Source organism: Periophthalmus magnuspinnatus, chromosome 3 (genome assembly GCF_009829125.3).
Source record: "Periophthalmus magnuspinnatus isolate fPerMag1 chromosome 3, fPerMag1.2.pri, whole genome shotgun sequence".
NCBI classification, from domain to species: domain Eukaryota; kingdom Metazoa; phylum Chordata; class Actinopteri; order Gobiiformes; family Gobiidae; genus Periophthalmus; species Periophthalmus magnuspinnatus.
Genome location: NC_047128.1, coordinates 28,000,549 through 28,023,063, shown reverse-complemented (window position 1 = coordinate 28,023,063; position 22,515 = coordinate 28,000,549). Strand labels below are relative to the sequence as shown.

The following is a 22,515-nucleotide window of genomic DNA, read 5'->3' as shown; positions in this document are numbered from 1 at the left end:
CTTCCTAGCATAGACAGAAGGAAGATAAACAAAATAACCCAGCGGTTTCAGCTGAACACATTGCTGTTCAATATGTGTGTGGTCAGAGGACTGCACTAGATTGAGAACTTTGATCTATTCTGGAAACGAGAGGACCTGTTCAAGGGAAATGGCCCGCACCTGAGCAGAGGTGGAGTGAGAGTCCTAATGGAAACTTCTCCACACTCTGAGGCACCGGCCTGGACAGGGTCCTGGGCAGCCAGTGAGAGAGAAGAGGAATGAGAGAAGCATTCCTGCTGCACCAGCCAAAGACCGAGCCAATGTGTCAGCACCACTAGCAGCACCACAACTGCTACAACCACCTCCCCCAGTGAGGAATTCCACAGCACCACCTCCCCCAGAGAACACGTCAGCAGTACCACCACCTTCCCATGTGAATGATCCATCTCCAGCATCTCCTTCTCCCAGGCTATTCGTCACAGGCCTTGAACCTGTCTGTGCCAGCAGAGGTTTCAGACTCATCAGATCAGGAATTAAGATGGCTCCCCTCACACCCAATATAGCACGATCAAGAGTTCTGGCATCAACTATGCTGAACTCTTCCCCGTACCCAACTATCCCCCCTCGTCTTTCACCTGGTCCCTCACCCAAACTCCCCCCTGCTCCACCTCCTCAAACCTCACCGGGTCCCTCACCCAACTTCCCCCCTGCTCGCCCTTCCCTGCCTTCTCCCAGAACTGTTACCACCAAGAGCTAGAACACACAGGACCTCTGTTGTCCCAGGACATACAGTCATGATAAAGATAATATCATGCTGAGGCCCTGTGATGGAGCTATATCTATAGTTACATCATGTAGACTGATTAACAGATGGACGGTTAGTGGACAGTTACTGTCCAATCAGGGATATATATATATATATATATATATATATATATATATATATATATATATATATATATATATATATATATATATATATATATATATATATATATATATATATATATATATATATATATATATATATATATATATATATATATATATATATATATATATATATATATTAAGGCTGTAAAACCCCTCACCTAACTCTTCATACACTTTTCTCAGATATTTTCTCACATTTCTCTCTTGTTTAAACACTCTCAAAGTTCAAACCTTTGTAGATTTAGAAAAAATTAGCACAGTATTATAGATCAAAACCAAATACTATAGTGTACTGTAAATAATAATGACAGCTTTTAGAAATACTGTAACAAATAAAATTTTAATGATCACCCTACAAGGTTAGACACATAAGAAATGATTAATAGTGACTCACACATATTTCTCAGTTCCTCTGACCGTGCCTCTTCGTCCTGGTGCCACTCTGCTGTAGTGTCTTTTTCCACTGAAGGCCTTGGTGCAGGTGTCTTTTTCTGAGTGAAGAACATACCGTAGTTAGTCTCCATGCAGAAAAACACTTTTGAGTTCAAAGCATTTGTGAAATTTCTCAAACCAGCACTTGCTGGCATTAAATGGGCTTGGTACTGAGTGAAAAGTACTTGTCGATGGCCTGGGCGCCGCATCATCCTGCTCCTCGCTGTCATGAATGTCATCGCTGTCAGCAAAGGTTTCATAAAGCATTTTAGCTTTTGTGCAGATAATGTTGGTATCCAGCGTAATGTTCTTTTTCCTGCAGTCACTGATCCGCAGACTCCATCGTTACGATGATCTTGACGATGGCAGTTACAACCTTTTTTGCATCCTTGTTAACACTTATTGCTGCGGTCGTCCTTATGTTATTTTTCTCCTTTATGTGATGAACTGAAGACCACTGTACCCCTGTGATGTCTGAAACTTGCTGTGCTTAATGTCAGATCTTTATATAACAAGTCCTTTTTAATCAATGATTTTATCACTTCTTTTAATCTTACCTTGGTGGAGGTATGTGTGCGTTTTTTAGAGATAATTTAGCTACTCACAGGTTGCCATTTGGCGTGTTTTCATCTTTTTAGTGTTTCTTTTGAAATGGAGCTAAAACAATCACCCTCCACACTCTACTTATTCATATACAAACCTCCCCAGCAATGTCTGAGTTTTATTGAAGATTTTACTGAGACGCTTTCAATCATATACACAGACTTTGATGGTTTAGTCATTGCAGATGATTTTCATGTTCATGTGGATAATGTGTTTGACAGAAATGCTAAAGAGCTCAGTTCTTTCCTTGAAACATTTGGCCTGACTTAGCATGTCAGCGAGCCCACCCAAAATAGAGTGCACATTCTGGACCTGGTCATTAAAAAAGGAGTAAATATTTAAAATGTCATTGTGGTGGATGTTACTCTGTCTGATCATTTCTGTGTCTTCTTTGACCTGTCTGATATTCCCAAACCAGCTGCTGGTCTTCCAGTTCGACGGATACACATAAATGATAACGAGGTGCACTGTTCATGGAAATGATACATTTTGAAAGTGCCTCATGTTCTAATGTTGATGGTTTGTTGAACTCTATGACTTTGAGTGTTTTGAATGTTCTTGACACCATTGCCCCGATGAAGGTTAAAATGGTTAAGCAGAAAGCACCATGGAGGAATGATGACTCTGTCAGGGCATAGAAAAGGGAGTGCTGGAGGGCCGAGCGGGAATGATGCAAGTCAAAGCTCCAGGTTCATTATGAGATTTACAGAGAAAGATGTACAGGTACATCCACAGTTTATGTAGAACAAGGGAGAGGTAATTTTTCATTATTCGACATTATTGGAAGTTGCAGTAACAACTCTTGTGTCTGCCATTAGCACTTATTTCCACACCTAAGTGCAATGAGTTTGCAGTATTCTTTATTAACAAGGTTCATGGATAAAAATGCCATCAGTTCCACAACATAAATAACACCGCTGCAGCCACCTAAACACTTAGAGCTGACTCACTTTGTACCCGTTACTGACAAAACTGTCCAAGAGATTGTCACCAGTCTGAGTTCATCTACATGCGGCTTCGATGTGTTACCCACTAAATTTCTACAGTCTGTGCTCAACAGTTTGCTATCACCACTCACTTGCATAGTTAACATGTCACTTCAATCTGGAACATTCTCAAGAGCTTTGAAAACTGCGGTTATCAAGCCTCTCCTAAAGAAGAGAGTCTTTATGCCACAATATAGAAGAATTACTGACCCATCTCAAATCTGCGTTTTTAGGCAGAGTCCTCGAAAAAGTTGTTTACCAACAGCTTATTAACTTTCTCCAAATGAACAACTTTGATGTCTTCCACTCACGTTTTAGACCTCACCACAGCACAGACTGCTCTTATCAAGGGGACAAATGACATCCGCCTGAACACCGATGCAGGCAAAGTCCAGTCTCTCTCTAAAACCTTCAAATCAGGCTAGAAATCTAGGGTAATAATGGACTCAGACTTGACTTTAACAGCCACATCAAATCAATAACATCTGCAGCTTTTTACCATCTAAAAAACGTTGCAAAAATCCAAGGTATACTGTCAAAACCAGACTTGGAGACACTTATCCATGCATTTGTCTCCAGTAGGTTAGACTACTGTAACAGCCTGCTCATTGGCCTCTCCAAATGAGTCTTAAGACAGCTGCAGTACATCCAGAACACTGCTGCTCAGGTCCTGACTAGAACCAGGAAGTATGAGCACATGTGTCCTGTGCTCAGGTCTCTGGCTCCTGAGGCTCAGAGAATGGACTTTAAAGCAGCTCTGCTTGTGAACAAGTCTCTCCATGGCTTAGGCCCAAAGTACATCTCTGAAATGTTAGTGCCATATGAACCATCTCACACTCTGAGAACTTCAGGGACCAGCCTTCTACTGGTGCCCAGAGTCAGGACTAAACATGGAGAATCAGCGTTTCAGTTTTATGCAGCTAAAACTTTCTTCCTGAAGATGTGAGACAGGCCTCTACTTTGACAATGTTTAAATCCAGGCACAAAACGTTTTCACTGTGCATATGACTGCAAGGTTTTTATTCTGCACTTTTCTCCTTTAATGTTAATTTTATGATGATTATTTGTAATTATTTATTCTTTGATTTGTTTTACCATGGTCCCTCATTTATCGCGGAGGTTACGTTCTAAAAATAACCCACAATAGGTGAAATCCGCAAAGTAGTCAGCTTTATTTTTTACAATTATTATATATGTTTTAAGGCTATAAAACCCCTCGCCACACACTTTTTCTCAGACAGGCATTAACATTTTCTTACATTTCTCGTGTTTAATTAATTAACAGTGACTTGCGCGTATTTCACAGTTCCTCTGACCGTGCTTCTTCGTCCTGGTGCCGCTTCGCTGTAGTGTCGATCGATCATTTATGTAAATTTGACAAGCTGAACACATTCTGTACTGTACAGGAGACACAGCATGGAGGAGATTCATTGACAATGGTCTCCAGCCCCTTAGCCAATCAGGATGCAGAGCACAATGCAAAATTGCACACAAAAAATCTGCAACACAGAGAGACTGCAGAAGATGAACCATGATATAGTGAGGAACCTCTGTATTGTGATTTTAATACCTTTTTTATTCTGTGAATTACCTTATGTATGAATAGTGCTATACAAATAAACTTGCCTTTCCTAATATAGGGTCAGTTTGTTGACAAAGACTAGACTGAGAGAAGTGTATTCAAGTTTTCATTGCAAATCTCCAAATCATAGCTCAAGCAATACTTGAAAATGTAAAAAAGTGAAAAAGAAGTTATTTTAGAGCCCCCCTTCACGTTGTGCAACTGAATTATCTCAGTGACCTTGAGTTCTTTGAGTGGAGTTTTTAGAAAAGTGACCATTTGTTGTCTCCATCCTGCTTTGGACACAGCTGTCATGTTTTGCTCCAGCCACCTGAGCCTTGCCCATGCCTGTTCGCTGGCAGCCAAGTGAGCCAGCACAAACCTCTCCACTGCTTCACACCAATCCAAAATGGAGTAGCACTTGGCCCATCAGGTATTATCTCCTCACGTATGCCCCACTATTTCATTATCACCTGTGTCTGCTGTACTTCATCGGCAGGAATGACATAAATTCCTGTAAAGACAGAGTTTTTTAAAAAGTATTAGTTTCAATTAACAAATTATTTGAGTTGGGCACTCCCATGACAGCCAGGTCCAGTGGTACATATAGGTGGGAATATCTGGCCAATGCCATTTGCATACAAATTGCCCAGCTGGTACCTTGTTGTTATGACAACGGCCCACAGCTCCCAGAATTCATTTGGAAGTGAAATACAAAAGGATAGCTGTCAGTGAGGTGTCATTGATAAAACATGTCGTTGCTCTTTAAAAAGACTTTCACAAAAGTGGCACTCAGTTCTATTGTAATCATTGCCAACTGCTGAAAGCAGTCTATTAAAATAATCCATATGTCTCCTGTCAGGGGTTGCATTTGTGGTCTGGAGCCTTTCCCCAACTGCTCTGTAATCTGTGGTATATGGTATCAAATGAATAGACTATATCACAGAACTCAGAACACATACAGGAATAATACAAAATACACAATATACAAAATAAAATAAAATAAAAAAAGATTTGTTGAAATGTCTTCAACAAATCTTTTACTTAATTTACAATTGTATATAATTGCTTATAATTTTTACAAATACATACTTACACAAACCATTTTTTTTCAGCACTCAAACTTTTATTGTTTCAAATAATGTTATGCTACATACTCCTCTGTTCTCCACTGACATTCTTTTGCTAATAATTGAACATACATAATCACACAATTATATTTCAGTAAGGAAAACTCTATAGTACAGTTGCACACTTGCATCAGTGACAGCAGCTTTCCCCTAAACCATTCTGTCAAATCCTCTCAGAGCTCAAAGCTAAAATGTAAACTCTTCTGACGGCACAGTGTCCTCTACTGGCCACATGAGGCACGGAGCTTTCCCTTATGAACATCCGCTCCAAAATCTATTCTACAGTATTTAGCTCAAGGGCAAGTGTGTTGTTTTTGCCATTGTCATCCTAGCTCAGCTCATAGTAGTTAGTTATATGGGTATTCCTCGACCTCCTGACCCTCCAGTTTAATATTTAGCTTCAGCATGTAGTTGCCAGGATAATTACTTTCTGTTAAGGGAGAAGTATATCTTAAGTTTAGTTCTCATATGCCTGTGTGATCTTGTACACATTAACATAGCATCATACAGCGGTTACAGATTAATAGAGACAACTAGTACAAACCACTTTAGTCTGGACTGAAAAGCATCGTATCAGCTTCAACTGCACAGCGGGGAGTGTGTATGTGTTTATGTGTTGAGTTGCACCCTTTACCTCGGGGTGGGAGCAGAGGGAAGGTGACACGTCTCCTGAATATAAATGTAGCAGAAGTTATGCTCCGAGCGATGACAGTGTACACTATACTCGCCCAGGAACGTGCAACCTTTTCCCAAGGTCACAGCTCGCCGCCGGGCCCGGATCTCTACCAAAGCAGCAGCAGCACCCTCTCATTTGTCACTCGCCATCCAATTTAACATGGCAACTCGATGGGGACTGTGCGGTGCGGGGAAGATCAGCCACGACTTCAGTGTGGCCATGAAGACTCTGCCTCCCGGAGACCACCAGGTATTTTTCACAAACTGGGGGAAAAAAATCATGAAGATTCATCCAGTAGGCAAACAGCCAGTAATATCATGCAAGATTATTACAACATATGAACCTAAAGACACTCAGAAGCACCTACATGAGGATATAGCTGTGAAACTATAAAATATAAAATCTTGTTCTGTGGTAAATGTATTTTCCACTGAGTTTACAAGGTCTGCCATTACATCACAACTTCTATTCAAAGACAAAAACAAAATATATTAAAATCACCTTACATATTATTATAAATGTGTGTTTTCTACAGATAGCAGTTGTTGCCTCACGAAGCTTAGAGCGTGCCCAAGAATTTGCGAAGAAACATGGCATTCCGAAAGCTTATGGCAGCTACGAAGAGCTGGCCATCGATCCAGACATAGGTGAGTTTATTCATGTATATTTTATTTATAAAGATGATACCCTATATTTCGTTGTTCCACAGACATTGTTTACATAGGAGTTCTTCATACACAGCACTGGAAAGTTGGTCTGCTCTTCCTCAAAGCTGGCAAAAATGTGCTATGTGAGAAACCCTTTGCCATGAATAGTAGACAAGTGCAAGACCTGGTCGCAGAAGCTAAACGAAGCAATGTGTTTCTTATGGAGGTAAGAGCATCAGTGACTAATTGCTCATCTTTTTTATGTGTATTCCTCCATATGCTGCTTAGTCATTTGCATGTTACATAACTTAATAAAGCATCACCTATTATAAACACAGCCTTTCTTGCTGTTTCCGACCATATAAACATAGAGTAAGTAGACTGCTGTGCTTTACCCTCCACCCCAAGTAAATTTCATTATAACACTTAAAGCTCTTGATTTCCCTCAGGGAGTTAAATGACCCTCAAGGTAGGAAATTATAATTGAAGTATTGTATAGTTTCCACATTAAATTAAATTGTTCCTGAATGCAGTCATACAGAGATATAAGTTCTGAATAATGAAAAATTAGGACCGTTTCCATTGCAATTAACAATATAAGTCCCCAAAATGTTGCCCTTAAATATATTGACGGCTTGACTTTTTACTTTTTTTTATCTGTGGTTATGATTAGATTATTTGAGGGAGCATTCTGTTTCTTTTTCAGATTTTCATTTATAAAATCTAATTGAGTAAAGAGTACCAATTCACTTTGTGTGCCTTTGTACAGGCGATCTGGTCCCGTTGTTTCCCCGTGCATGCTGAGGTGCGCAGACTGCTGGCAGAGGAGGCGGTCGGGGAGGTGAAGCTGGTCAAAGCCTATTTCGGCTCCCCTCAGCTGCACATCCCCCGGTCTGTAGAGAAGGAGCTGGGAGGAGGAGCTCTGTTAGACATTGGAGTGTACTGCCTGCAGTTTGTCCTGATGGTGTTCAGAGGAGAGAGGCCACTGTCCATACAGGCCAGTGGTGTGCTGTTAGACTCAGGCAAGTAGATCTAAAGAGAAACAGTAGATACTAAAGCCAATCTTTAGAGAATAGGGCTAAAAAGGCATCTACTGTTAACCACAAAAAAGAGAGAAAAAATGCATGCAAATAAAATTGAAATTATAATTGCTACATTCAACTTTTTCTTTAAAGTTGCACTATGTAACTTTTCTGCTAGAGGGTCCAACTCCTGAAATTATTGCTTTGTCTGGAATGTTCCATAGTATAGCATTGAACTTATCTATCTTGCATTTATAGAATTACAGGTCTTTTATTGCTAAACGTACCTTGAAAAACATGCATTCTAATTGTTAGCTGGGTTGCATTGGTCTGGTGATGTCACCTGCTTGTCTTCATGGAGTTTAATGCCATACTGAGGAACATCATTCATTACATCTCCATGGTAACAAGCAGGCTGCAAAAAAATTACATAGTGCACCATTAAATTAAGGCACACTGATTAAACTAGAACTGCAAGTAATAATGATGTTTTATTTTGTTTAATTTACATAAAGATAATTGAAAGTGACAAGGTTAAAATCTTCCTAACAAACATTATGTTCTTTTAGGAGTGGATGAGTCAGTGGTAGTTGCACTGAAGTTTTCCAGGAACAGAATGGCCTTCTGTGCATTTTCAATTTCTGCCCATCTTCCAAATGATGCTGTTATCTGTGGCACAGAGGGCTCCATTAAAGTAAGCCAAGCAGGGATGTTTCAATTCTTTAACCAAGGACTGAGACACGCAGTGACTGGGGAGACTCCTAATTACTTCCATTTTTAATTAAATTGACACATTCAGCCCAAGAACCAGAGAGACACTCTGATATCACATAGATATTATGCAGATTATCTCCTTCAAGAGCATTTCATTTACATGTTAATTTGAAACATCACATTTTTTTCAGGTCCTTGGGCCTATGCACTGTCCTACCACACTGGTGGTCAATGACAAAGAGACTGAATACCCTCTGCCTGAGCCCTGCCTGCCCATGAATTTCACCAACAGCACTGGGCTGCGCTATGAGGCTCAGGAAGTCAGACAGTGTCTCCTTAAAGGTACACCAATACAAGCTAATATCTGTTAGCAGGTAAAACATGACCCACAAGTTTATACAGTCTTAATAAAATGAAATGGAAAAACTGATACACTGCACTGATGTCTATGGCTGTAGTCCTGTAGTTGTTTAATGAATTAATTAGTTGAAGGTATAGCTGAAGATGTGAGAGTTTAATCAGCCTTTTATATAAATACACCTTTTCCTAGCACTTTTCTATATACATATTTGTGTTTGCATGAACTCCTGTGTAGTTGGAGTCTTTTAGCTACTGTTTGGATCAGACCATGTATCAATTCAAAAATACTGAAAAGAGGGTGTAACATTGTCCATTAACTTGTGGGTCAGTATATCTGAGGGACTTAGTGCACATAGTTCAAGCACAGTTTTGAGTCTTTTAGCTAAACAAATGACAATATATTCCCCACTTTACTGTTGGCTAGTGTCAAATTGGTCAAAAATAGGAACACCTGGGACATTTCTTGTATAAAACTGGGACAGAGCAATGGTTTTGGATAAATCTACTGGGACAGGGCTCAAAACCGGGGCTGTCCCAGGTAAATAGGGATATCTTGTCACCCTAATTGTGTAATATTTGTGTGCTAAATGTATTAACATAATATCTCCTCTCTGCCTTGCTCTAATGTATGCACTGTTTGATTATGCATCAATGTATGTGTGCTGTGACCACACTAATGCTGCTTTTCATTCACAGGACTGAAGGAGAGCCCATTGATGCCACTGGCAGAGTCTGTTCTACTGACGGAAATCATGGATGAAATCAGGAAGCAGGTGGGAGTCGTCTTCAGCCAGGACAACCAATGACAGCACAGCAGAGCCAAACTGTTTCACCTGATTTAAAGCCACTGAAATGGAACAGAATTGGCACAGTTTAAATATTTGGTTTGAGCAGATGAGAGACAGAGCTCAATGTGTTAGTGAACCAGGTGCTACATGATGCACACTGGATGAAACAGAGGATGACAATATACAGATGCAACCTTGTGTATTATAATTACACCAGGAAACAGTTCTTTGGTAGAAAGTGAAACACACATTTAATCAGTGGACTACAGTAACAGGTAAAGAAATGATGATTTTTTTTTGTGTGTGACAACAAACAACAATAAAAAAGTCTATAAACCTATATAACCACACATACATTATTTTACATAGAGATCACAATGATAAAATAGTCACACGCATGCATGTGTGGAAAATAAAGTTTAATATTTGAACAACTTAAAATACTTAATTGCTGAATTTGAATTGTAAATACCAGTTTGTACAGATCTTTGTGATGCAAACAACTGTCAATGGATGTGTAACAGATGAAGACAATAAAAGCACAATAGTGACTGATGGAGTCCATGCTTTCGTTTTGAATAATTCAGAGTTTGAGTTGAAAAGGCTATATGTAACATATTCCACTTCAGGTGACAAATTAGATTTTGATAATAGTATCAGGCCAGGTACCAGCCAGGGTTGTGTAGTGTGTACAGATGATGTCTGGACCTGTGGTGGAGCCTCCTACGCCTCACGTCCTACAATACATGGAATGACACACCTAATAATACCGCCAATATCACCATGCGATTAATCGCAATAAACAGGCAACGGCTCAAATGGTTGCTACAGTAAGGAATTATAACTAGGGGTTTGTCTCCCTCTTTTGGCAGTATGTGAATACTACGCATGTTAATCTCAAGGTCTTTTGCTCCTCTGCAGGACGAGGTGAATCCACTGTCACGCGTCGTGACATGCTCTGCGCATGTCACTCTGTTTTCTGCTCAAAATTGAGGGGTTCATTCGCTGCTGATGCGCAGTATTGTAATTACAGCGACTGTAGGACACTTAAAAATGGGATCGTCGCGTTCAGTTTAAGATCACCAAGGGCGCAGCGCGCCTCCGTAGCGCCGCGGGTGCGCGCACGCATTCTCACGCTACATTGAACAGTCCACAGAGGGACTGTCATGCCACACACGTAACAACAATGGCAACCAGGTGGGGTATCTGCAGCGCAGGAAAGATCTCTCATGACTTCACCGTGGCCCTAAAATCCCTCCCTCCTGAAGACCACCAGGTAGGTCTGGGCTAAATGTAGCAGCGTGGGATCAAATGCAACCACAAAATGTGTCTCTTCTGTTAAACTGTTTACTGATACCTTTTACCTGTATTCATTTGTGGAATAACCTACCCTCACTAATTGCAATGGTCACCTAAACTTCGTAGAGTTGTGAAAAGTTGCTTTGGCTACTTTTGGTAATCTTTCAAGTCTTACGCACCAGAAAACATGTGTAGCCTATAAAGTCTGCACTAAAACAATGTGTAGTTTAAGTCCTGACTGATCCTGTGTGGTTTGAACATCAGATTTATTTGAATAGTGTGTCCCTCTAACCTTGACTATATCCCATTATCTAAAATGCTGGTTGAACATTAATCTCTCTCATTAGTTTCTACTTGGCAAAGCCCATCATCTTGTATGATAAATGTGTCATATAATTTTATAGGTGGTTGCAGTGGCAGCACGGAAGCTTGATGATGCACAGACTTTTGCTCAAAAACATAACATCCCCCATGCTTATGGAAGCTATGAAGAGCTATCCAGAGATCCAGATGTTGGTAAGTATCATTGTAATGCATTGTGTATAGGTCTATAATGCACTGCTTTAATGTAGTAATGTATCACAGAAAATGTACATTTCACTTAACCAAGGAAACATGGACAGCACTTGTCTAATCTTAGATCAAACTTTTAGGTCGGTGGGCAAATGCTCTGACCATCTGACACCTCTCATTTGTCATGGTTATACTACAAAATAATAGAATAGATTATTTTACGCCTTGGCACATATTTGAATTATTTACATTATTACATTATTTATAATAGTTTTCTCTCTTGCATAAATACATTTTTTTCCAGATGTGGTGTATATTGGAGTCATTCACCCCTACCATCTGAAAGCATGTTTAATTTTTGCTAATGCTAAGAAGCACATACTGTGTGAAAAACCCCTGGCTATGAACACTAAGGAGGTTCAGGAGATACTCGCTGCTGCCAAAAGGAATAATGTCTTCTTAATGGAGGTAAACCCAAAGACAAATAAAACTGATTCATGTTTTTCTCAGCATAAATACTGCAGACCTACACATTTCTTGTCTTGTAGCTAAGTGCCAACATGTCTCTGTTTTACAGGCTGTCTGGACTCGATTTTTCCCAGTATCTGTTGAGATCAGACGGCTGCTCGCTCAGGGGGAAGTGGGTGATGTGAAGATGGTGAGGTCTGAGTTTGGGACACCACTTTTGGATGTGCCGAGAGCTGTGCAGAAAGAACTGGGAGGAGGAGCCTTGTTGGATGTTGGCATTTATTGCCTGCAGTTTATTAGCATGGTGTATAATGGAGAGAAACCAGAGTCCATCCAAGCCGTTGGAATCTGTGCTGAGACAGGTAGACTAAACTAGACATACATAACAAATGTGTTTTGTGATAAAAACTTTATTCAGTGTGGTCATCTGACCTTTGAATCATGTTAACACAGAGCTTCACCACATCAGCCAAGCATTACTGTAAAGAGAAGTTTCATCTGTTCAGAGTTAATGTTTTGACAACCAGATTGTCAGATTGTCAATCGTAAAAGCTCTCTTAATACTGTAGTATTCAGAAGAACAGAAAAAAATAGGAAACCTTTAATTACATTTTGTCTATCACTTTGACTTTATAATTCTTTCATGTCACTACATAAACTATGCGTTTCAATCTTTTCAGGTACAGATGAGACTGTGGTTGTCACTTTAAAGTACTCAAAGAACAGGATGGCTGTATTCACGTGTTCTAATGGTATGGAGTTGCCCAACGAGGCCGTTATTGTTGGAACAAAACACTCCATGAAGGTAAAGCCTGTTTGAATGTTTTTGCATGAGTTTCCTGAATAGTTTGGTCACATTGCTTCCAGACAGGTCTCAGGAGTTTGCACTTTGCTCGTCCTTTAGGTCCCTGCCCACATGTGGTGTCCAACATCTCTAATTGTGAATGGTAAGGAGACGGAGTATCCTATTCCAGAGCCTTATATGCCTACCAACTTTCTCAACAGCACAGGGATGTGTTATGAGGCAGAGGAGGTTCGAAAGTGCTTGCGCAAAGGTACTGGAATTTGATCATAATTTTGTCTGGAAAGCTAAAGGACAACCCCATCCCTCATGCCAATTAACCCTCCAAATGTTTTTTTTTTTTTTTTTGGTTCTAGGGCTAAAGGAGAGTGCCATAATGTCACATTCAGACTCTATTCTGCTTGCTGAAATAGAGGATGAAATTCGTAGACAAGTTGGGGTTGTGTACCCTCAAGATTCTTTATAGGCAAAACAAAAAAGCAATTTTGTTGTAACCATAAACACGGTACTTCTTTAAATGGATATACTGTATTTTTGTAGTGACACAATAAAGACAAAGTCAAATGTGGTACTATTTCTTTTATTGAAATAATTCCCGTCTGATAGGACAGCCCGGAACACAGCTAAACTTTATTTTACACCTAGTTCATACACTCAGGCATTACAATCAAAAGCATACAAGACACAAAGCTATGTGGGTCACTAACACAGAAGAGATGACCAGCAGGACTTAACACCTCAAGTCTCCCAGTAGGGAAAAAAAAACAGAAAAGTGCTTATTCAGATCAGTTAACTTTTATGAATCACAAGATTCTTGAGTGCTAATGAAGATTTGACCCAGATTGAAAATGCAAAGCCGTTATGACACACCAGCACAGTACAGTAACTTGTTCAAATACATTTGGACCTCCAAAATGTGCCTAAATCAATATATAAACAAAATACATATTGTGGCATTGTATAGAAGTAATTTAACATTGTCTGAAACAGCTTAGGAATGCAAGTGAAAGCTGGCTTTATGACAACATCGGAGGAGCTGCAGCTGCACTGCACAACAGTAGTATTTCACTCTGCCCCACCAGGCTCACCTCAGATCGATGCATATAACAGACATTTGAGATACAGCAGATTAGGACAAGCTGTTGAATCTGAGCCCTACAGATTATATAGTTTTAGTTTTACTGACCAACAAACAAGGAATGGATACAGTGCGACATGAATGGAAAACAGCTCTTATCATACTTCATTCTTTCCAATTAATTTATTTGAATGTTTCAGTCATTTTGGTTGTGTGCGGAGAGCCGTGGAGTGTGTGAAGAAGAGCTATGAAAGATAGATGAAGGGAGAAAGCAACAAAGCCAGTGACTTTTCAGGGCACCAGAACCACACGCATGGTGTTGGTGTAACCAGAGCCAGGGCGCCAGCCAGTGAGTATGATGACTACATCTCCTTCTTTGAAGAAGCCTCGAGCTTTACCTGTAACAGTGATGCAGAGTAGTTAGTCAAAGCAGTTCACTTAAAATGTTAAATAGATATAATTTACCCATTTCCATGGCAAAGTTGACACGCATGTCCACATCCTCAGCCCAAACATCATGGGCAGGCTTAGTGTAGAGAACTGGAAAGATGCCGCGGTACAGATGGGCTTGGCGAGCCGTCTGGGCATTGCGAGTAACAGCAATGATGGGGGCACGAGGTCTATACCTGGAGATCAGATGAGCAGACCTACAAACACACAAAGCAACAAAAATAAAAAGATATTCTACATTTGGTGATGCGCAAGGAAAAACCATGTTGCATTACATACATTTTTGGTTTGTAATTATCTCTGGAACTCATGCACAATTAAAATCACACAACCACAAAACCCAGGCATAAATAATGCAGAGGAAGGTAAATTCCAAGTCACTTTAATTTATTGCACTACAATTTTCATATCAATTTTAATTGCATCGCGTCAACATAGCCAACCACATTCATTTGAATTTGATTAAAGCTCAACTTCACTCTCTCCACCTATTGCTATGTTCACACATTCACACAAGGCAAGTAAGATCAAAAGAGTTAAGGACAGGAGTAAAAAGTCAGGGGCAGCGCATCATAGAGTCCTTACCTCTGACAAAGTACTACACCTTCTATCTTACCTTCCGCTCTTGGTGAGAACTATAATGGCACTAGCACAGGATTTGAAGGAGGCCTCTACAGCTCCCACAGCTACAGCCTCAGAGGGGTCTCTGGTCACCTGGGAGTGTCTTCTGAGCTCCTCAAACAGTTGTCTGTGGAAGGTGGCTGCCTCTGCCTCTCGAGCTATCTGTGCGCCAAGGTGCCATGAGGAATGAATGAGTGAAGCAAGGAAGGTTACACAAACAATGACTTTTGTCTGAAAGCACTCACACCACTGGGAGCTGCTTGCAAAACCCCAAACTACTGATTGGCTTTGTTCTCAAATAAATAAATTTGATAAGTTTAACTTTAATATTTTTGTGCACCAGTAGTTTGGGACAGTTTTGCAGAACTGGCCCAGTTACAGACTCTTAAGGCCTAACTTGCCCTGTTCTAGGCGCTCAAGATCCCTTTGAACAGTCTGATCCTTATGGTGAAGACCAGCTTTCCTTCCTACCTTCCAGAGCCTGTGAGCACAATGAATGCTGAGGCTAGGATCTTAAAGGATGCCTCGACTGCCCCGATTGCAATAGCCTCAGCCGGGTCTTTGCAGTGCGGTGTGGAGCGACGCAGGTCCTCAAACACCTGCCGATGGAACATGGCCGCCTCGGCCTCACGAGCAATCTGTCACAAACCAGGGCAAGAAAGAGGCAAGGCATTCGCACAGCAGGCGCACAGATGCAAGGAGGAAAGCAGAAAACACACAGAACACACAGTAAGTCCAAAGACAGATAGGGCATCAATATTTGACAAAATAGCACAAAAAAGACACAGACAGAAACCAGAAATAGAGAAGAAATGTTGGTAATTCATAGCAGAGGAAAAGAGGACAAAAAACCCCAAACATACATTAAATATTTAAACAAATATTGATTGAAATTGCACCCAAAATAATAATAATTATCTAATTTGTTTTTTTCCCAAACATGTATTCACATTTTTGTTGATATCCACGCTAAGAACATGGCATGGGCAAATTATGAGTATGTGTATTACACGAATAATTTATTGTAAAGCCAGACACAATAAAAAGAAGTTGAAAGTTGCAAAGCAAAGGAAGAGGGCTGCATTCATTTGTGCACAAGTTCTAGTAGACAGCAAACTGCTGAGTCAATATGACCTCTGTAGTGAAGCCAGGAGAACGGCAGGAAGTTTGACCAGACGCAGTTAAAGCAAAGGCAAGCTTCACCGAATTGACTCCATCTATCCCTGACCAATACATGTTTCACATGATAGACATGTGATGTAAATAATATGCAACCAGACTTAGTACAGAAAGAACAAATAAAGTGGTTTTAAAGTGCTGAACTATGTTATTGACAGCAAGTATGAGAAAAATGTTAGAATGCAAGATCAGGTTGTTAGTGCTGTGGTGCAAATTCTTCAGCCAGTGTTTAATTAATACTAATATCTTATGAATTACCATTTACTTTACACATATTCAATACTGATGGCTCACCATGTGTTGTGTGCGCACAGCCTCCAGGGGGTAGTCTCCCTTGGCTGTCTCACCACTCAACATGATGCAGTCTGCTCCATCCAAGACAGCGTTAGCAACATCACTGCCCTCAGCACGAGTGGGTCTTGGCTTCTTGATCATGCTCTCCAACATCTGAAATTATCAGAGAGCATGTTAAAGCAATTTGAACTTACTTCACAAATGATAAAATATTGTGACCTGACCTGAGTGGCACATGTGATTGGTTTGCCAGCCCTATTGCAGCGCCCAATCATCATTTTTTGGGCCACAAACACTTTCTCTGTGGGGATCTCAATCCCGAGGTCACCACGAGCCACCATTATTCCGTCACTAGCCTCCATGATCTCATCAAATCTGTAATTAACCACTTTGATTACTTTATTATTTAAAAAAGGTTTACATGTACCCATTAGACTCCTACAAACCTGCGCACACCCTCATGATTCTCAAGCTTACTGATGATCTTGATGTTTTTGCCCTTTTCTCCAAGCACTGCTCTGACAGCATGTACATCTGCTGCTTTACGGATGAAAGAGGCAAACACCATGTCCACTCCCTGTGCTACACCAAACTGGAGGTCCTGGATGTCCTTTTCGGAGACTGCTGGCAGGTCTACGGCAGCACCCGGTAAGTTCACTCCCTTCTTACTTCCCAGGGAGCCACCATTTTCAATCTCACACATAACGTAATCAGAACCTGAGGAAAGGTTTGAGTTAAGTTCTTAATGCCCTTGAATAGTCAAAACATGACAACTAATTCACTTACCTATCTCCATAACCTGAAGAGATATAAGCCCATCATCAATGTAAATCTTGCTGCCTACTTCCACCACTTTGGTAATGTTTTTGTAGTCGAGCCACAGAATCTGATCACTGCACTTCTCTTGGTAAGCATCATCCAAGGTTATTTTGATCACGTTGCCTTTCTGCAGCTCCACTTCTGCAGTGCCACTCTGTCAAATAAAAAATTATACAGTTTGCATATTTTTAAATGTTCAAGCAATTGTGTTGTCTTATAATGAATGAACAATAACTGACCCCATCAATGAGGCCTGTTCTGATTTCTGGTCCTTTAGTGTCCAAAGCAATGCCAATAGGCCTGTAGCTGATGCTGCCTGGTTCAAAGCTTTCACAGGCCTCACGGACATTCTTGATGGTTTGTTCGTGATACTGTATAATGTACAACATATAGTAAAAATGTGTGACCTTTAACCAGATGAAAATTTTATGAGCATCACATTACAATGTAGTAGGTTCAAGTTATAAAACCATATAAGATTATACAGCTCATAAAACTTCACTGAGAGGACCAGCCTGGATATAAAACAGATTTAAGATTATTCAGGTTAGATGTAGAAACAGAAATGCAAGTTCTAGTTTTGAGGTCTATAATATGCTCTACATTGGAAAACGCTAATGTGACATAATATTTTATTATATTATCCCATAAAGCTGGTATGGTTATATTCATTTCTACATTTTAAATAAATATGTAAATGGTAATCTGCTAAGCTAGAATGAAATATAGTCAACCAATCTGAAGTACATTGTCTAGACCTATGCTTTCCCAACAGCAACTGATAATCACTTGGCAAAGTAAAACTGAACAAACATCCAGCCTGTGATAAACCACAATACACTAGCGTTTACATTATTATCAGGTAGACAAGTTGTGACATTGAACAATGGCAAGACTTTCTGTTAAGAGTATTACGTGCTTTGGAGGAATTACAAACCTCATGTGTTCCATGAGAAAAGTTTAGGCGAGCAATGTTCATTCCAGACTTGATCATTTCCTTGAGCATATCCACAGACCGAGAGGCCGGTCCTGTTTCAAGAAACATCTTTTAAAGTTTCCATTTTATTCAAATATATTATATTGCAAGAAGGAAAATCGAACCAACCGATAGTGCAGATGATTCCAGTGTTGCGTGCAGTGGTGGGGTCAGAGTCGATGTCCAGCAGGCACATGTGTTCCAGGAAAGTGTCTGCCATGGCAGCGTTGAGCTGCTGGGTCTGGATGAAGGCAGTGCCCATGTCTTGAACCTTTTGCTGCGGCATGGCCTTCACTGGTGCAGAACGAGTGGTCCTAAAAGAGAAAAATGTAGAAGTATTTTTAAAAGGCCTTAACATTATCTTAAAACTAACATCATAGTATTATGTGATCAGGATTGCATAAAACATTTGTGTTTTGACATGCTATGAGATTTCACACTAGGGCTGCAAGCTTAATCACAATCAAACTGAAACTGCAATTGAAATTTAAAGTGGCAAAAGCTGCAATTATTGCTTAATGAATTTGCTATCTAACCAACAAGCCATGATGTAATGTAGCTTCTCAACTCTCCAGTTTAAACGTATATTAAAATGCTATGAAATGCATGCATTACCAGTAATTAATAGTAGTCTTTGGCATTCACAGTGTGAATGTTTTCATTTCAGCAATTTTAAATCTAATGAGCCGGAAAAGGAAAAAAAAAATGCATCTACATAGATTTTCCAGAATTGTTCAGCACAAGTTAACACCTCTTAATCATTTGGTACATTCAGTTCTTCCCGTCCTGCTTTCTTCCATGTTTACCATGGCAACAGCTCCACCATGAGGCTCCAATAAAGGGTAAATTTGCCAAAATTTCACCATGACAGTTTTAACAGTTACCCTTTCACAAAGCAGTTGTGAAATCCCGTTTGTCGTGATCTTAGTGTACTTGGTCTTGAGAAATACATCAATGTAATTTGTAATAGTAATAGTGGACTAACAGCAGGCATTTCCACAAAAGTATCGCTATTAGTTACATAACATTCTGCCTTAGTTAAGACATCGTTACAGTTTATAAATGTCAGGCATATTCTAATACTAAAAGATGGCTTCTAAATGTGAGCTTTTGTTTCAATCTTTACATATTTTGTGTCAGTCTTTAAATACAAAGTTACTCAGGTATATACATATATATATTTTTTTGCTACAAAGTTGCAACAAGTTAGTAGTCACACTTCAGTCCTCTCTGGTCCTCTTACTCATCACATCCTAATTATAAATGCATCTCGACAGGGGGATCCCAGACACTGCTGCACTAAAACAGAACAGAGGCTGCAGTCTGCCTGATGATGTAACACACGACTGAAGCTAACATACAAATGTCAGGCCAGCGATGTACGTGAGCAGAATCACATCCCAGGGCTGCAGCTCGCCAGCACCAAAAGGCTTGGTGAGACAGGCAAGTGGAATAGAGATGTACTACTAATAAGAGACAAACCACGATGTGACATAAATGCACCTATGACAAGCAGTAACAGCCACACCACCCAACACAGAAGCAATGCTAACTTTAGAAAGAAGCTACATATAATCCTCAACAATCCCCTACAGACACATCCACCCAACACTATAATTTAAACAACCAATAAGCATGCATGCAAAAAACTAGACTGTAACCACTGTTTTACAGGGTTGTGATTACGTAATTTGACTTTCAAATCAGATCTTCCTGTTGCATGCTCTCAAACTGTTGCATGCTGGCTTTTTATTCAACCACTTAGCATGCTAAGCTACATACCACCAGTAGAGTTCCCTGCTTCTTCTGGGGACAAACAGATAGTGAATAGGCACTGACCTCCAGCACAGCCCCAGAGTGCTGGAGTGTCTGCGGCCTATAAAGCCAAATCGCCTATTCCCAGTAACAGCGGATAGAAAACTAGTTACTGCTCTGCTGGTACATACATATGACACTTTCAGGAGCTCCAGAGTAAATCCCATCAGTAAGGATAAAGGGCTTGGAACAAGATTGTTTTAACTAGGTCCATACCATGATCTCAGTGCAAACTTCCAAAAGGTTCGCCTAAATGACCAAGCAGTGTGCATCCAAGGTGACCACGCAGCCCATATCACCTAACACCCCAAACTAAAATGGGACTGCCTAATAATAACTCACAACATGACGTGTTTGTAAAATGTATTTTTACCTTGCCTAAAGCGAAGATAGAAATACATTTAACAACACTGTAAATTGGTATTTTTTAAGCTACACAAAGCTACTGCAGTGTTTACAGAGAACTCCTGTGTCCATGAGAGCCATGGCAGCTGTGAATTGACCCAAAACACTATAACAAAGAGGTGAGCAGGCCAGATCACTCACTAACCAAAAGAATGTACAAAACAAATAACTCATGAGGAAGAGGTGTGGAAAATAGCACACCATATAGCTTTTTGGGAGAATACAAAGGTGCAACTGTGCTTTTTGTCACTGCACAATGTGTAAATATCCTCGGGTGTTGCCTTATTTAGACCTGCTACATAAGAATGTTTAGAGAGTGTAGTCATTATAAGCACAAGTGACACTCAAGGTTGACCTCTTAGAAGTTTTGAGAAACAACTTCCAGAAAAGCAAAAACGATCAGAAGAATAGTCTCCATGAGCTGCAAGATACACAATTGTCTGGTATCAAGTGTCACGGAGGCACAGACCACGGAGGCTACAGACCACTGCAATGACGCGCTACGGTCACGTCAACGTGCAGCTACGTGCCGTTAACGTTTTAAACGGGCTGCTACGTGCCGTTAACATAAAAAAACCCAGAAATGACACGGTGGCGGTTTAACGCACATAACTTTAATAATCTGCCCGTTTTCGCCCTCGTAATTGGCGTGTAAAACAACATATTTATTGAGATGTGATGCCGATGCGGTGGAGGTCACGTTCACATCACTGCGTCACATTTTCCTCGAGACGGAACATGACCAGGATGAGCCAATCAGCGCGCACGTCACACCCACAACAGGAAGAAACTTTTCAACCCCCAAGCAGCTCACGCATCACTATTTAGATCATTTTTACAGCTAAAACGAGTGTAAATGTGCAGAAAACGCAAAAGAATAAATAAAGGCTTCCCATCGCATACGTGTTACTCTCACTTAATCGGTTAGATCATCTTTAAATAATGGATGTGCAGTATCTCGTGTCCTCCTTGGTTAGAAATAGGAAAGTGAATTTTAAAAGCCCTCTGCGTTCAATTGTTCCCCGTTTCGGTATAAGAAAACACCGTTTTATGCTAAATATCATTGTTCAAATTACACTGCGATAGTTTCCTTGTGGTCAGAGCTCAACGTGACATCCACGCACTTACCAGTTAGCGAGATGCCAAATGAGATCAACCCACCACAATGCTACAGCGGCTATAAAGTAACAGAGCAGTTACAGAAAGTCCTTGCAGCAGCAGAGACAGCGGGGATACCAACCTTTTAACCGGAGAAGAGCTCAAAGTGATGTAACAGGCGCTACACTTCTGCAGCTCAAGGTGATCCCTGTTCTCGCCACGGGACTACTTTGTGCGGATGCTGAAAGATATCCTTCCGAGTATTGATGTACTTTAGCCTCATCCTGTTAATTTCTTTAGCAATTTAAGCAACGTGCTATTACTCGGTATATTTTTGGATCAATTAATTTTTCCTGTTACGTTAAATAAGAGATGTACAATATATTTTAAATGCGGAAGGATACAATGCGTTGGTAGTGCTTTGTAAACTTCCCTGACCAATCACAGAGCAGAATAGCATCTTGCCTGACATGTGACCATATGTGACTCAGGATGGTAGTTTCCACATCTTGCTAGCTGCCTTCTTTATCATGAAATTCACGCCAAATTCCTACAAAGGTGTGTTTTATTGTGATACAGTCGTCGCCCACGGATGGTGTCGAAACACAGGTATCACGCACACTGACACACGAAAACGTGTTTCGATCGCGGATCCATGATAAAATTGTTTTCAGTCAAAAGCTACACTGTTAATTAAAATTATGTTTCACACGTGGTTTCACAGGGAACCAACTTGGACCAAAAACTACGAAGATGTTGAATCAGGTTTTGAGCGTGACCATGCAAACTGATCTGTAGCGACACCCAGCGTTCACTATTGAGCAATACATTTACAATTTGTGGGCCCACATAAAAAAGTGCTGCATA

The 22,515-nt window shown here is 40.4% G+C and overlaps 3 protein-coding genes across 6 annotated transcripts; 2 read left to right on the top strand and 1 right to left on the bottom strand.

Annotated features, from left to right (window-relative positions):
* Positions 1-6,111: 6,111 nt before the first annotated feature.
* On the top strand, positions 6,112-10,130 carry dhdh.1 (dihydrodiol dehydrogenase, tandem duplicate 1). Its single transcript, XM_033989584.2, has 7 exons — positions 6,112-6,549; positions 6,836-6,947; positions 7,010-7,173; positions 7,717-7,969; positions 8,539-8,663; positions 8,875-9,025; positions 9,740-10,130. The coding sequence occupies exons 1-7, from the start codon at positions 6,460-6,462 to the stop codon at positions 9,847-9,849; spliced, it is 1,005 nt and encodes a 334-aa protein (XP_033845475.1). The 5' UTR covers positions 6,112-6,459; the 3' UTR covers positions 9,850-10,130.
* A 710-nt stretch (positions 10,131-10,840) lies between these two features.
* dhdh.2 (dihydrodiol dehydrogenase, tandem duplicate 2) lies at positions 10,841-13,481 on the top strand. The gene is made up of 7 exons (XM_033983448.2): positions 10,841-11,107; positions 11,535-11,646; positions 11,948-12,111; positions 12,221-12,473; positions 12,792-12,916; positions 13,016-13,166; positions 13,270-13,481. Exons 1-7 carry the CDS (start codon positions 11,018-11,020, stop codon positions 13,377-13,379), a joined length of 1,005 nt encoding a protein of 334 aa, XP_033839339.1. The 5' UTR covers positions 10,841-11,017; the 3' UTR covers positions 13,380-13,481.
* Positions 13,478-21,891, bottom strand: pkma (pyruvate kinase M1/2a). Of its 4 annotated transcripts, none has more exons than XM_033983437.2 (11): positions 21,791-21,891; positions 18,460-18,644; positions 18,292-18,383; positions 17,594-17,725; positions 17,322-17,508; positions 16,982-17,252; positions 16,760-16,910; positions 16,536-16,688; positions 15,058-15,224; positions 14,457-14,638; positions 13,478-14,389 (listed from the first exon to the last, which is right to left on the bottom strand). In XM_033983437.2, the coding sequence occupies exons 2-11, from the start codon at positions 18,614-18,616 to the stop codon at positions 14,283-14,285; spliced, it is 1,599 nt and encodes a 532-aa protein (XP_033839328.1). In that variant the 5' UTR covers positions 18,617-18,644; positions 21,791-21,891; the 3' UTR covers positions 13,478-14,282. The 4 variants fall into 4 exon arrangements, with proteins under 4 accessions (XP_033839328.1, XP_033839320.1, XP_055085417.1 ...); XM_033983429.2 differs by lacking the exon at positions 15,058-15,224 and adding an exon at positions 15,534-15,700 and having other exon boundaries at positions 21,791-21,885; XM_055229442.1 differs by lacking the exon at positions 15,058-15,224 and adding an exon at positions 15,534-15,700 and having other exon boundaries at positions 21,679-21,841.
* Between the last annotated feature and the right edge of the window lie 624 nt (positions 21,892-22,515).